Source organism: Astyanax mexicanus, chromosome 9 (genome assembly GCF_023375975.1).
Source record: "Astyanax mexicanus isolate ESR-SI-001 chromosome 9, AstMex3_surface, whole genome shotgun sequence".
In the NCBI taxonomy this organism is placed as follows: Eukaryota; Metazoa; Chordata; class Actinopteri; order Characiformes; family Acestrorhamphidae; genus Astyanax; species Astyanax mexicanus.
In genome coordinates, this window is record NC_064416.1 from 36,111,717 (window position 1) to 36,127,665 (window position 15,949).

Sequence of the window (15,949 nt, forward strand, 5' to 3'; positions counted from 1 at the left end):
TCTAGCTCTCTGTTAGAATCCCAGCAGCCAAATGAGTGTACAAGATTATCCTCAGACTCCTTTTACATTCGATTATTAATAAGGGTAAATCTACTGTAAACAGTAAATAAATAATAATAAATTAATTCTCAGTCACTCTAGAGTGATATGTTAGTGGTGAGAACGTGATCTGACCATAATTCGACCCATCTATCAAATATACACCTCATATTTGATTGCTGTTCAGTACACAGATAGTTACCACAACTATAAAAAAAAAAACTCTGCTAGTGCAGTTTGTTGGGCCAAATTTTGATGCGTATAAGTTTTCTTCTGTGTGAAAACAAACCAAACCGAGGGTGAAAATGCTCCAAGTAAACAAACTCATCCAACTCATTCGGACCAAAGATGTAAACCTACATGTGTGAAAACACCCTTAATCTGTGCTGGACACTGGCTCTCCAGGTTTGGAACTGAACTCCCCTAGGTAAGTGTTTCTCACTAAAGGTGGAAAGATAAACTAAACAGTGATCCACAACTCTTCACACTAGCCGTCTGTGAGGGTTTGTGAAGCCCTAATTGGTACTCACCAGGGAAGGGGTGTCGAGAGACGATCTCCTCGGGGAGCCCCAGCTCTCGACCAAGCGCCCGAACTTCATCCTTGTGGAAATCTTTCAGCGGCTCGATTACTTTCCCCTGGTGGTCCACGCCACACACACAGACAGAACCACAGAGAAAGAGACATGATAAGAGACAAAGATAAGCATGATTTTCTCAACTCCATGGAAGACAGTACATCCCATAAGTGCAGTTTCTTTCTGCTGGCCCACAGTGGGAAACATTCTGATGAGAAAGCTGCTGTTCTTTGCGAGACTGAGATTACACTCACACAGGAGACACATTCAAACCCTGTCTTCAAGCCTCCGTGCTGTATTACATCACTACCAAATAAGAAAATGTGAATACCTCATTTTTTCTCACTATAAGCTGCACTTAAAATCGGTTAATTGTCCCATAAATAGTCATTGCGCCTTATAATCCAATAAAAACATTTAAAAATATGCTGAATAATGAACATAACTGAAATTATTGTAATAAACAATATTATTGTCATTATAAGACCATTAGATTAAATGAATATAATGATAACAGAACAGAAAAAAAGCAACTATAGCATTGGTCTGATATTGCATGAGTGGCTAAAATACTGTTCACTGTTATAAAAGTGAACAAACATACAAATAAACTTAATAGATGATATCACGATGATCAAATATTATTGAGGTAATTTCTTTTTATTGTAAATGATAAATTAGTAATGTTATTTATCATGACAGGCCTATAAAGAGCTGATAAAATGTATTTTATATTGCAATTCTTCACAATATTTTGTATTCTTCCATGAATTTAAGCAGAAATGTGATCAGATCAACTTCTAATTGCTAAACAGAATTTTGTTAAAACAAACAAATTACATTAGAATAATTAGCACTCCTTTTTGCTAGAGCAAAATATTTAAAGCTGTAACTTGAAGCAATATTAGGGGTTTCAATCAAAAGTGTGGCAATCCAGTATGAGTTTTAAGACCAGGTAGCAGTTTCAAGACCATAAACTTGAATCCTTGTCATCCGAGTCTGGCCTCCCACAACCTTTATGATAGTGTGCCATGCCTTAATCAAACGAAATTGATGAAAAATGAAGAAAAATGTTTAAAATGTTTAAATAGTTAGTTGTGGAGTTCTGCAGCTCCTTCAGAGTGACCATGGGCCTCTGGGCTGCTTCTCTGATCAGTTCTCTCCCTGCTCGATCTGTCATTTTGGGTGAACAGCCACGTTCTTTGTAGGTTTACAGTTGTAGAATACTTTTTCCATTGCTGGATGATCGATTTAACAGTGCTTTATGAGATGCTCAAAGCTTGGGATATGTTTTTACATCCTAACTCTGCTTTAAACGTCTCCACAGCTTCATCTCTTTTGAGTTAAAGTGATATGAATAGTTTTGCAAGCCACTGTACTACTATCCCAAAGGAACACCACTGCTCGCTCAAGACAGGAGCAGGAAGATTTTCAGGTTTTACATTACTGAAAAAGTGAATACTGAAAACTTTTAAACACTGGTGTGTAACTGTACTATCAGGTCGTACCTCATCTCTGAGTTTGCGGATGAGCTCAGTGTCATTGTGATGCGTTTTGATGACCTCAGCTTTGCCACTGGCCAGGTGGGAGGCACTTTCGATCAGGTCTGGTCTGAGTGTGCCCTGTGCCAGGTACACCTCCTCCGGTTTCAGATTCATCTCACCAATCACCTCATTCGCTACCTGGACCAGAACACATGAAAAATAGAAATCAATTAGGAAAAGAAAAAAAATACTAACAATTTTGGCCACTTCATTCAATGAACACACACAAGAACAACAGACTGATCCACAGGTTAACATATAAATCAATATAATTATATACAATACCAGTGAAAGGTTTGAACACACCTCTTCTCATTCAATGTGTTTTTTTTCTTTATTTTATATATATATATATATATATATATATATATATATGTGTGTGTCACGATTCTCTAAATCCTCGATTCAATTTTATTTCCGATTTTATGGTCACAATTCGATTCTCGATTTTCTTTTTTCTTTTTTTTTACAGCAGAGAGGCCTATGCCAGTTTTAGATTAGTCTATGGTCAGTCATTGGTTTGATTCATCAAATTTACAATATCTTATATCAAAAGGTGAGCTTGATATAAGTGATGCAAAGTGATACAAGTGATCTGTAATACACCACATTAGGCACTAATGGTCAAATTTAAATAATTTAAGATATATGTAATGCCATCTTCTGGCTTTTTTTTGGTAGCAGTAGTGTGCACAGCAATGTGCAACATAACAAAATAAATAATAATAAAATACAGGAACAGTGCTTGCGTAGCTTAGAGGGAGGGATCGACAATCATCTTTTTGACTTCGAGGCTGACATAATTTCGATTGATTTCGATAAAATATTGAAATCTTGACACCCTCTGTACATTTTGTAGACATTAAAGCTATACATTTGGGTTTAGGTCAGGGGATTGTAACTTAAAAATTAATCATAATCAAAATACATTTTTTAAATCTAGTAGTTTCCTGTATTATTGAGAGGGGACAGCAATAATAGTGTTGTGTGGTTTATGTCTGGCAGACTAAATCATTTGTACTATATTATAAGAGACAAAGCGATTTGGAGAATAAAACCAAAAATCAACTAAAACTATAATTAAAATGGATTATAGTAGGTCTAAAATGAATCAGATAAAATGTTGACACCCAATTTTTAATAATAAAATGTGTCAGATCCTGAAAGCTCCATTGTGCAGAGCTAAATTACTGAATTAACTCTGAGCTGATGTATTTTTTAACTCAAAATAGATTTTCTTTATCGATAAACTGAAACACAAAGATTTGTAGACCAAATTTCCATGATTGTTCCAAAACTTTCTGGGTATTTTTATTTTTCCAAAACTTATCCAGGCCTGGAAATTGGTATTTTCAAGTTCCATGACTTTTCCAAGTTTTTAGCCCGATGCACACCAAAAGAATTTAACTATACATTGCGTGATGTGGACAGCAGCAGCTGTGCAGCCTTCTGATGATGATGATTAAAACTGAGGAGTGATGCGGAATCGCAGACGCATGAACGCAGGTGTATAAATGTGCCATAGGCAACGCGTTGACCCGACGCAGTTGTAGTATGAACCAGCTTTAAGACCACTATGAACTGTCTTTGCCTGGTTTTGATGTCCTGGGTCTAGGCTTTATCTACATACCTTGACAAACGTGTCTCCAATGATCTTCCTCTTCTCCTCAGGGTTGGTGGTCATGTTGAGGGTCTTGCTAATACGTTTTCTGGGAGTGCGGTCTTCTTCAGAGATGGGCAGTGTTGTGGTGCCATTGTAGAAAGTGTGTGCTGCGTTTACCACTACAAAAAATAAACGGAGAGAATTTGGTATAAGTCACTCTATATTTTATTATTATTATTATTATTATTATTATTATTATTATTATTATTATTATTATTAATCTTTTTGTATATATGTACATAGACTGTTTGGCAGGATATCCTAAAAATGCATATTACATTTTTTTAATAACTTATTTTTTTTATATAAAACATTACATTGACCATCACCCTGCAGCCACTACATTTGTATTACATATATTATTTTAATGACACAGCTTTAAATACACTATATAGACAAAAGTGGACACCTGGGCACTCATTTACTGTTTATGCTGCAATCAAGGAACGTTTAAAAAAAAAAAAAAAAAAAAAAAAAAAAAAATTATATATATATATATATATATATATATATATATATATATATAAATTCTGGATTTGTTGGAGTAACTGTCTCCATTGTCCAAGCAAGGCTTTCTACTAGATTTTAGAGCATTGCTCCAAAGGAGGCTTTGGTTGCATTCAATGAGAAAACCTTAGTCAGGTCAGAATGTTGGATGATCAGCACCTCACCTCATCCCCATCTCTCCATATCATCCTAAAAGTACTAGATGGAGCTAGATCACCAACAAAGTTCAATGCTTGAGGGCTTTAAGCCCCTCTAGCTCATGCCTGGCATTAGGCAGGGTTCCAATAGGTTCATGTTTATCTGCTCCAATCAGCAACAGGTTCAACATAAAAAGCTACTGAATGCCTTCATTAGACAGACTGTCCACAAACATTTGTACATATAGTTTACCTTTAAGTTTAATGCCGAGTTTGGTGAGCGCCTCTTCCACGCTTTGGCTTTCTCTCTTCCTCATGAAGCCGTTATCGATGTGAACGGCGATCACCTGCTCCTGATTCAGAGCCTTATTCAGCAGAGCTGTGCACACAGTGGAGTCCACACCACCACTCAGCAACACCTACACACAAACACACACAAACGAAGATTAGTAGTTAATAGGTCAATCTACCTAAACAGGGTACAAGCCTAGTCTATGACTACACTGTATTCTGAATAAAGATTTTCCAGTGAAAGAAAATTAATCTACAGGTTGAGAGTTCAGTTCCTGTAAAAAACTGGGAGTGTGATTGCAGTGAAGATTGTTGCTGTGATATACAGTAGATGTGTAGTGCAATTTTTTTCTTGCTATGGTGGTCGATAAGGTATGTTTTAATGCTATTTTTGTCTAATGTCTTTTGGCTAAATGATGGATTAAAAAAACGTTTGTCTAAATTTTAGGAGTCCAATTTACAAAAAGCTTAAACCAGATAAGTTCATAAATCATAATTATACCCTAGGGATGTCCCAATTACATTTTATTTTGAGTATCTACAGAGTTCCGATCCAATACTCACAATTAATAAATATTTTTTTATTCTGGTATTTCCCTGTTTATTAGGTGAAAAAACTGTAATAATAGATTAATGCGGTTTAGGGTGGGTGGGTTGGTTTGAGAGAGTGGGTGAGAGACAATCTACAGCACAGGTCGACAGTTTGGAAGAAAATGAAGCGTGGATAAAGCCTACCAGCCATCAGCTCACAGCTCACACTTCCTGTACGATACATCCGATCGTAGAAATTTGATCCAGATCTTTTTCACCCGATTCAGACCCTTAGAAAATGACGTGATCGACCCAAATTTGCGAGCATGTGATTGAATCTGGGACATCCCTAATATACACTATTAGTTTTTGATTATGATTGTGCCAAAGTTCAATTCATATAGCACCTGGCATAATTGCAAAGACACTTTCCAAAGAAAAGGAGGGAGAAAAAAATAAAAAATGAAATGAAATGAGCAACATAGTCAGGAAAAGGGGCATTTATTGTCGAGGCAGCTAATCTAACTATGAAGTGCTGTGCGAAACCCTGGGGCTAAATTTGATACATTTCCATAGAGTGTTCCTCATTTATTCAAATGTAACACCCGACCTATTCAAAATTTGCCTAAAATGTTGGTCCTATATTTAATCACAGATTTATAGTATATACATCTTTTTTAAATATTTACTGCAGTCACAGACAGGCTAATATTTCACGCCCTTAAAAAATATATATTTACAAAACATAAGGCAAAGCATAATAGAAAAGGCAATGGCTGAAATAATCTAAATCCAATATAGGCCTCACTATATTCACTGGAGATAAGGCCCAATTTACTGCAGCTGAAGGAGGCAATCACCTAGCTTCAGGAAAGAGCACAGATTAATTGGAGCTTTTAATTACTTGCCCTCATACCACACACACATGCAATTAAGCATGTGACCACACACACACACACACACACACACCATAATACAGTGTAGCTCTGTCAACTCCCTGGATTACTGAGAAATAAGAGGAATTACAAGAATTAGCCTGCTAATAGTGATCAGATCTGAGCCTGAAACTGTATGCATTTAAATGAGGTCATTAGATCCAATAAGATTTCTTTGTTTCACTAGGGACCTACACACACACATACACACTTACACACACTCGCACAAATGTAGCCCCCAATTAATTAACAGCCTAGTCTAGTTAATTGTGGCTCTTTTGTCTGTAGTTTTTAGTGTCTAAATGCTAGGTATGTGTTAAAGCAACACATCTTGTATTTTTAAAACTTCTCAAAATCGCAATATTAATTTACAATAAGATTTTTTTTTTTTTAAAGAAAAAAAAAAAATAATAATAAATAAATAATAATAATTATGCGCCACCCGCAACCCTACGCTGCAAAACGCTGCATAAGCAAGCTTACTTGAGGGCTCATATAGGGCAGTCAACAGAAAAAAAAAAAATTAACAATTACTAAATATGTCTGATAGCATCCACAGTAATGAACAGAGGAGGGGCTTATGGGCTTTAATCTCCACAAGAACCACACCCTAATTGATCCTCTTCAGCAACACAGATGCCGTGAGGTATCGTAGAGAATTATTTTGTTATAAATCGAGTATCACAATATCGTGATAATATTATCGTCGGTAATGTATCATGATATGGTATCATGTGATGCCCAGTAATTCAGTAATTGACAAATTTGACACCCCTGTTTTGAGCCTCTATTGGTCAATACTTTAACTAGGGATTCTGTGCCGATGTCAATGTCAATACAGATATACAGTGGCTTACTGTTGGAGGCCTTCCAGCAAGACAATGACCCTAATCTCAATCTCGGTCTCTAAATGTACAAAGCTGGTAGAGACACAAAAGACTTGCAGCTGTAATTGCTGTAAAAGGTGGCTCTACTAGGAGGAGGGGGGGTGAATACTTTTGTACATCACACTTTTTAGATATTTATTTGATTAAACTTTCGAAAACAATGTATAATTTTTTTTATTCCACTACAGAATTATGTATAAATACCTTTAAAAGCCACTGTATGTAATTCCAAAGATCTATTTGACTTAACTTCTTTATGTCTAATCTATTGGACTTCATAGAAAATCTCTATGGTGGTAGGATGTAGTTGGATACTGCATGCTGAACATTACACTGTACTTGCTACACAATCCAATTTTTCATTTGTTTTTCTTATCTTCTATATAAATGGATTTCTTTATTCCACATAAAGGATTTTCAGTGGTTATGTGATGGGTGCATTGCATGCGCGCTCAGTACGGTCATGAGATATGTGCTCTATAGCTACAGTACAACATTTAAGAGATAAGCTTCAGATACTGCACGTGTCTTAGCTGACTGACTGGCTGCTTAAATCCTAAAACTGATTTATTGCTTTAAACTGCAGGCTGCTCCTCACCAGCACTTTGGATTTGTCCACTTTCTCCTGAATTTCACGGATGCAGCTCAGCTGCCTGTTCTGAACGGTGAAGTTGCTGGTGCAGCCGGCGATCTCGAACAGGAAGTTCCGCAGCATGTCCATTCCCCGCTCCGTCAGATCCACTTCGGGGTGAAACTGTGTGCCGTACAGCTTCTTCTGTTCATTAGCAATGCCTGAGAAAGAGAGGGTGACATCATATCAGATTCATAAAATTAATCAACAAACTACAAAAATACGCACCTTGGTCAGTTCTTGCACTGAAATGAGGGAAACTCTGACTGGATTTAAAGCTTGCGACTTGTGAGACTGTGGGTTTAAAGGCACACTAGGTAGGATTTCCTTGATTGTTGAACTTTTTAAAGAAGTGAAATTACAGCTTGAAACTCACTGCAGTGCTGCATTGAGGTGTAATAGGAGGAATAGCGGTCCTCTCATGTCTGTGCCGGAGCTTCTCTGAGATCAAACCAGACTTTTTAAGTTTTCCGAGGCGGCCGCTCGCGAGAACTGCGCCTCTTTCGAGAACTGCGACCTGCTTTCCGACCTGTATGTAGTTCTAAAAGTTATAACAAAATACCCTTAAATAGAGTGTAAATATGTGATATATAAGTTGAGTTAAAGTGTTTGTTTTAACTGCTAAAGCTGTAGGCTAGCTGGCGGAAGCTAGCAGCGATTAGCATTAGCGATTAGCATTAGCGATCGGGTTAAATGAGTAAATATATCATGTTAAGTGTAAAATATGGCTGTTTGTAAGCTTAGCTTGCAGTAAATTTCCCCCAAACTTAAATATAAATATTAGTCTGGGGCTTGTTAAAGCTTTTACTGACACTGTGCTTTTGTTTTAATATTATTTCATGCTGTGCTTGTTTGGTGGTGAGGGCTAACATGCAGGTGGATTTTCCACTATTTATGTAGTACATAACAGTCTACTGTTTATGTTAAAAAAAAAAAAAAAAAAAAATTATATTTTGGAGGCCTGGATTTGGAGCCACACACAAAATTAAAGTGAAAAAACACACTACAGGCTGATCCAACTTTAATGTAATGTCCTTAAAACAAGTCAAAATGAGGCTCAGTATTGTGTGTGGCCTACACGTGCCTGTATGACCTCCCTACAACGCCTGGGCATGCTCCTGATGAGGTGGCGGATGGTCTCCTGAGGGATCTCCTCCCAGACCTGGACTAAAGCATCCGCCAACTCCTGGACAGTCTGTGGTGCAACGTGACGTTGGTGGATGGAGCGAGACATGATGTCCCAGATGTGCTCAATCGGATTCAGGTCTGGGGAACGGGCGGGCTAGTCCATAGCTTCAATGCCTTCATCTTGCAGGAACTGCTGACACACTCCAGCCACATGAGGTCTAGCATTGTCCTGCATTAGGAGGAACCCAGGGCCAACCGCACCAGCATATGGTCTCACAAGGGGTCTGAGGATCTCATCTCGGTACCTAATGGCAGTCAGGCTACCTCTGGTGAGCACATGGAGGGCTGTGCTGCCCTCCAAAGAAATGCCACCCCACACCATTACTGACCCACTGCCAAACCGGTCATGCTGAAGGATGTCGCAGGCAGCAGACCGCTCTCCACGGCGTCTCCAGACTCTGTCACGTCTGTCATGTGCTCAGTGTGAACCTGCTTTCATCTGTGAAGAGCACAAGGCGCCAGTGGCGAATTTGCCAATCCTGGTGTTCTCTGGCAAATGCCAAGCGCCCTGCACGGTGTTGGGCTGTGAGCACAACCCCCATCTGTGGATGTCGGGCCCTCATACCATCCTCATGGAGTCGGTTTCTAACCGTTTGTGCAGACACATGCACATTTGTGGCCTGCTGGAGGTCATTTTGCAGGGCTCTGGCAGTGCTCCTCCTGTTCCTTCTTGCACAAAGGCGGAGGTAGCGGTCCTGCTGCTGGGTTGTTGCCCTCCTACGGCCTCCTCCACGTCTCCTGGTGTACTGGCCTGTCTCCTGGTAGCGCCTCCAGCCTCTGGACACTACGCTGACAGACACAGCAAACCTTCTTGCCACAGCTCGCATTGATGTGCCATCCTGAAAGAGCTGCACTACCTGAGCCACTTGTGTGGGTTGTAGAGTCCGTCTCATGCTACCACGAGTGTGAAAGCACCACCAACATTCAAAACTGACCAAAACATCAGCCAGACAGCATAGGTTCTGAGAAGTGGTCTGTGGTCCCCACCTGCAGAACCACTCCTTTATTGAGTGTGTCTTGCTAATTGCCAATAATTTTCACCTGTTGTCTATTCCATTTGCACAACAGCAGGTGAAATTGATTGTCAATCAGTGTTGCTTCCTAAGTGGACAGTTTAATTTCACAGAAGTTTGATTTACTTGGAGTTATATTGTGTTATTTGAGTGTTCCCTTTATTTTTTTGAGCAGTGTATATATATATATATATATATATATATATATATATATTTTTTTTTTTTTTTTTTTTAGGGTTAAGACAGTGCTGTATACATTTATTACACTCTGCAACTGTAGGGGGAGCCCCCTAAATTTGGTCACTAATCACAACTTCCAGCTTTGCACCAGGAGCCAATAACAAAAAACACAAGAGGGAAGAGACAAAGGCCATTTTGGGATGCTTTATGGATGACTGTGTTGCTTTAGGTAAGACTTTAAATGTGTGTCTCTCTACATGAAGTTACTGTGGTTGGTGGTTTGCCATGCCAGTCAATTCATTGCTTGTACTGTGGAGCTCCACATTAAGCACGTTTCCATTTGATATAAATGTTTATAACAACAATTACCAACAATCCTATAACAGTATCCAAAAGTATCCTTATACTTTAAGGCTATAAACAATGAAAAATGCACTTCAATTTCATAATGAATCACTTGTTTATTTAGGCAATCAACAGTGAAAATATTATTTTCTAAGCGGACAGCAACAAAGGAAATATTCATCACTTTACTTAAATGGGTTTTTAAGTATCTTTACTAAAATACTTTTCATATACTGTTTTTTTTGTTGTGACTTTTCACTTTTAATTTGGCTGCATCTTACTTTTCACTACTTTTCACTTTTTCACTACATTACTGGAAATATATCATTCCTGCTTGTGAGGGCTGAGTGGGAGATCTGTCATTTCTCTCCAGGCCCATGAGAGTCAAAGCCTGAAGAGGCAAGATGAGACCCACCCACCTCCCCTCCATATAGCGGAAAGAAAAACACTTGTGTGATCAGTTTCAGTCAAAAATGACGGGCATAGCCTCCACCCTTTGCTTACGCCCACTGGTTCTTTGGCTTGTACCAGCGGGATTTTGCAAACAATGCAACTGCATAACATTTTATAAACAGAACCATGCAATCGCAAGTTCCCAACTATGCACATAGTCAAATTTTTCAATCGTGATGAATTGTGTGAAGGTGCTTTGTTACACCGCTATTGAAAACAACCACAATAGCCTATATCTCCTTGCTAACCGTATCACAATATACTGATATGAATCATATTAGTAATTACTTGCCTAATATATTGTATGGGTTAAGAGAAATCAGGACAGTGATGACACTAATCTACTCATCAGTGCAGAAAAATGTCAATACGCTAATAATATTTTTTAATAATTAACCTAATATACAACCCTCTGCCTGTTTTAAAGCATAGAAAAATGATCTACAACAATGTATTACTAAGATCATTATTTGTACTGAGTCAGAGTAAAGCATGCAGATTACAGTATTCTATGCCTACCTGCAATAATGTTTCCAGACTGAGCGACCACTTTGAATCCATCTGCCACTTTATCCACACTGTCACCATGAGTCAACAGCACCAGCTCCTCCTTCTGTAGACCCCTGTAGACCCAAATACACACAATACACATAATTTAATATACATATGTAAAGCTATTCAAGTAATATTTCACTTCAAAAGCAGTTTGTGATAAGTGAAGTGCACGGAAACTTGTATGGACTTTGATATTTGATAATTAGCACATACCTGAATAGTGAGCAGGAGTTGTCAATACCAATACTGAACACGCCATCTTCTCTCACACTTTTTCTGTGTACTGTTCCCCCAAACACTTTATTCATCATCTATTCCACATAAACAGACACGGAATAAGTTAGTATTGAAAACATATTAAAATAAATTCTGTATTCACCTTAAAATTTAACCTCTAATCTTAAATGAATCAACAAAAAAACAAATAAGCAAAGCACTGCTATATATAACGTACGTTCACACCTGCTCACTTCATGTGACTAGTACCTGGATTGTATCTTGATTTTAAAATCATACGCATTTACACTTGAAAGTGAAACGCATTTCCAGTTAACCAAACTGAAATCTGAAATCTGATTGCTGTGTGGGATGAAACATGTGAATTCACTTGTTACTGGTGTTTCAGTTGTACTGTAAAGGTGTTTTTGGTTGTCAAATTTGTTTACACTACTAACAAATGTGACTCAAATGAGTCTCAGACCACCCTCTGAGATGGTCTGAATGATGGATTTGTATTTGCCTTAAATATGTATTTGGTGTGTTTACACTTGCATTTTCATGAGGCCTTGTCTAGATATTATTCGGATACTCAAGATGCATGAAGTGACCAGGTGTTAACAGGATGGGTGATAAAATGTTTTAGATTTTTTATTGTAAAACCACCATTAACATTTATAACAGAAAAAGGGCCCTAAAATAGTATTGTAATGGTGATATGACAAAATAATGAATTAAAAATTATTTTAAGAATACACTACTGCAACAAAATGAAAATTTAATGTTATTATTGTATACAATATGATCTGACACAGTCCTAACTGAAATATAAAAAAATACAAGAATTTTATAAGATTTGTAACAGAATGATCCAAAATGTCATGATACTAATAATGCACTCCATATATCTCCATATATCTAGGACTTAAGTAAAATAAATGATACTGCACAGTACAGAACAGAGTGAATTTTTCTTTTGCTAAAAAAAAAAAGTAGTACCCTGATGTGATAATTAGGGGTGGATGATATGGCACAATTTTTCAGGGTATAATATTGTTCATGATACTGAAAAACATTGGCGATATTATTGCGTGCGATACGATATGGCACACCCCAAATTTTTAATAGCGTATTTTTCGCACTATAAAGTGCACTTAAAATCCTTTAATATTTCGAAACATCGTCAGTGCTCCTTACAATCTGGTGCACCTTATGTATGAATTCTACCTTCAGGTATTAAGAAGCAGTAAAGCCCCTCTGCTGAAGTGCAGTGTTATAAAGAAGTTTCAGTGAAGTTTCTCCAGTACTGAGGCTGGAGCAACATTAGCATTAGCTGCTAATCGCAGTACTAGCTCTTTCATTGTATATCAGACTGTGGCCTTCATGTTTAAAGTGTTAAAAAGCTTAGTGGCATGACACGCTAGCTGATATCAGCCTGGCTTACTGGAACACTCAGGGTTCCTCAGTGTAGTGCTGTTGGACGGTATTTACCGTATTTTTCGGACTATAAGGCGCACTTAAAAACTTTGAATTTTCACAAAAATTGACAGTGCGTCTTATAATACGGTGCGCCTTTTGTATGGATTTTACTCGTCAGGTTGTAAGGAGCAGTAAACACACACTCCGTGCAGCGTTATAGAGAGTTTCAGTGCTATACAGAGTCCAGAGCCGTGCAGCTCCGAGGCTGAGCAGCAATAGCATTAGCTAGATGCTAACCGCTAAGCTAGCTAGCTTATTCACTGTTCAGAGATCAGTGTTATCTAAATTTTACTCGTCAGGTTGTAAGGAGCAGTAAACACACACTCCGTGCAGCGTTATACAGAGTTTCAGTGCTATACAGAGTCCAGAGCCGTGCAGCTCCGAGGCTGGAGCAGCAAATAGCATTAGCTAGCTTATTCACTGTTCAGAGATCAGTATTATCTAAATTTTACCCGTCAGGTGTAAGGAGCAGTAAACACACACTCCGTGCAGAGCCGTGCCGCTCCGAGGCTGGAGCAGCAATAGCATTAGCTAGATGCTAACCGCTTAGCTAGCTAGCTTTTTCACTGTTCAGAGATCAGTATTTTCTAAATTTAGCACTTTTAATACTGCTGGAGCAGTATTATTAGAGTTAGATGCTAATCGCTAAGCGTTCACCGTTCAGAGGTGAGTTATCGGCCTGTAAGTCTGTGCTGCTTTGCCTGGCTAGCATTAGCTAGATGCTAAGCGCTAACTCTCTCAGAGGTGAGTTTTATCAGCCTGTAATCTGCTTGTTTACCGTGTTAAAACAAGCTACGGGGGACGAATCGCTAGCTAATATCTCACTGTCTTACCAGAACACGCAGGATTACTCAGTGTAACGCTGTCGTTTAAGTTTGGGTTAACTTTACTAGTTTAGGTGACTAGCTAGCGTGCTAGCGGATAGCTATGCTAACGCTGGTGCAGCAAGCCTTAGTGGACATCTGGAAATCTAAGCTTACTGTAAATAAACTGAAGCACGTTACTCACCCAAATAAACAGTTTTTTCAGGAGAGGAATCTGTGTAGATTAATATCCAGCACTCGTTTGACTTTGAAATAGCTAGATTTGTATACTGAGACGCTCCACCGGCAAGCGACCACCCCCGGTGGGGGAAGGGAAACATGGCGCCACCCCTGTTCACTTTGATATAGGCACCCTTTCTAGTGTCACTTAACGCGCCTTATAATGCGATGCGCCCTATGTATGGAAAAATAGCAGAAAATAGGCGTTCTTTGATAGTGCGTCTTATAATACGGTGCGCCTTATAGTCCGAAAAATACGGTACTAGCGTTAAGCGCTGCTAACCACGGCTTGCGCTGCTGCTAGTGCTGATGCTAACCACGCTGATGAAAATACTGAAATCTAATCTTACTGTAAATAAACAGAAGTGCTTTACTCACCCAAACAGTTTTCAGGAGAGAAAGCTGTATAGATTACTATTGCCACTTAAAATGCAGCTTATGTATATAAATAGACAAGAAAATTGATGTTTATTGATATTGTGCCTTAAAATATGGTGTACCCTCTTTATGATTGGTGAAATTTGAAATTAGTTCCTGATTCTCATGTACTTGTTCAAATACCAGAGGCAGGAGCTTTTCTCACCTGCATGCCATAGCAGATTCCCAGGACAGGCTTCCCAATGGTGAATATAGCCGGGTCAAACCAGGGGGCATCTTCTGCGTAGACTGAGTTTGGACCGCCAGATATGATGATGGCCCTGAGAAAAGAGGAGCATACAGTATTTAACACACAGTGAACAGTACATGCTAAACCAAGCACTGTCCAAAACAGCCTGACCACGATATAAACACTGAGGTCTGTTTCACGCAAACTGCTGCTTTTACTTCTGTAACAGAGTGGAACAAATGTTAAAAAGCAATATAAGGAATGGTTCAGAGATTTTTTTACATGTACAATACCTACAATTTAAAGCTCCACTAGGAAGGATTGAGATTTTTTGTTTGTGGGCTCCCCCTACAGTTGTAGAGTGTAATAAATGTTTCAGGCGGATTAGTTTCTCTTTGTTTTCTGGCTTTCACAGACATATTCAGTCTCTTTCCAGCTTCTGACAGAGTGTCTGTATGTTAGTTAGTAAAGAATGAACCAGTAGTCCTTGTAGAACTGTTAGAACTAAAGGTCGGAAAGCAGGTTGCAGTTCTCGCGAGCGTTGGTCGCGGCCGCCTCGGAAAACTTACAGAGCCTGGTTTGAGCTCAGAGGAGCCCGGCACAGACACGAGAGCACCGCTATTCCTCCTATTACACCTCAATGCAGCGCTGCATTGAGTTTCAAGCTGTAATTTCACTTCTTTAAAAATATCAAAAATCAAGGAAATCCTAACTAGTGCTGCTTTAAGTAAATTTCAACTGGCGACCAATAAGCCAACCGATAAGTCAAAACAAAATTTTTTGTCTTTCACCTAAACTGAATAGAGCTTAACAAGGTGCTGCCACTATGATCTGAAGATACCATGCGATAATACGAATTCCAGACCTTGCTGCTTGCCATAGTTAGCTGGTGTATGAAAAAGCACAATTGGCCCTGCACAGGTGTCTGTTGGCTGATGTATCAGAGGTGGGGAAGCAGCACTTTCCTCAGGGTGTGCTTACTGCCGGGGATCCTGAATCAGTGGCGATTCAAAAATTACATGCATCAGAGGCGTTATGCGCTTGTCCTCACCCTCTTTTGCTCAGATCTGATTTAGCCATCTTGACATTATATTCACAAATGTAAGTGATCTGTATCTGTGCGTAATGTG

General features: G+C 38.8%; 1 protein-coding gene and 1 long non-coding RNA gene across 2 annotated transcripts in view; both read right to left on the minus strand.

Moving 5' to 3' along the window:
* LOC125804584 (uncharacterized) overlaps positions 1-15,949 on the minus strand; it is a 432,046-nt gene that overhangs the window by 294,143 nt on the left and 121,954 nt on the right. The window lies entirely within an intron of this gene.
* The window catches only part of gmps (guanine monophosphate synthase), a 39,748-nt gene that overhangs the window by 14,015 nt on the left and 9,784 nt on the right, over positions 1-15,949 (minus strand). The window contains exons 3-10 of the mRNA XM_022679796.2: positions 14,796-14,910; positions 11,688-11,785; positions 11,439-11,542; positions 7,708-7,901; positions 4,719-4,884; positions 3,789-3,940; positions 2,123-2,296; positions 570-675 (exon numbers count right to left, since the gene is read on the minus strand). Of these exons, the coding sequence (XP_022535517.1) occupies positions 570-675; positions 2,123-2,296; positions 3,789-3,940; positions 4,719-4,884; positions 7,708-7,901; positions 11,439-11,542; positions 11,688-11,785; positions 14,796-14,910 (1,109 nt within the window). The remainder of the gene's footprint in view (positions 1-569; positions 676-2,122; positions 2,297-3,788; positions 3,941-4,718; positions 4,885-7,707; positions 7,902-11,438; positions 11,543-11,687; positions 11,786-14,795; positions 14,911-15,949) is intronic.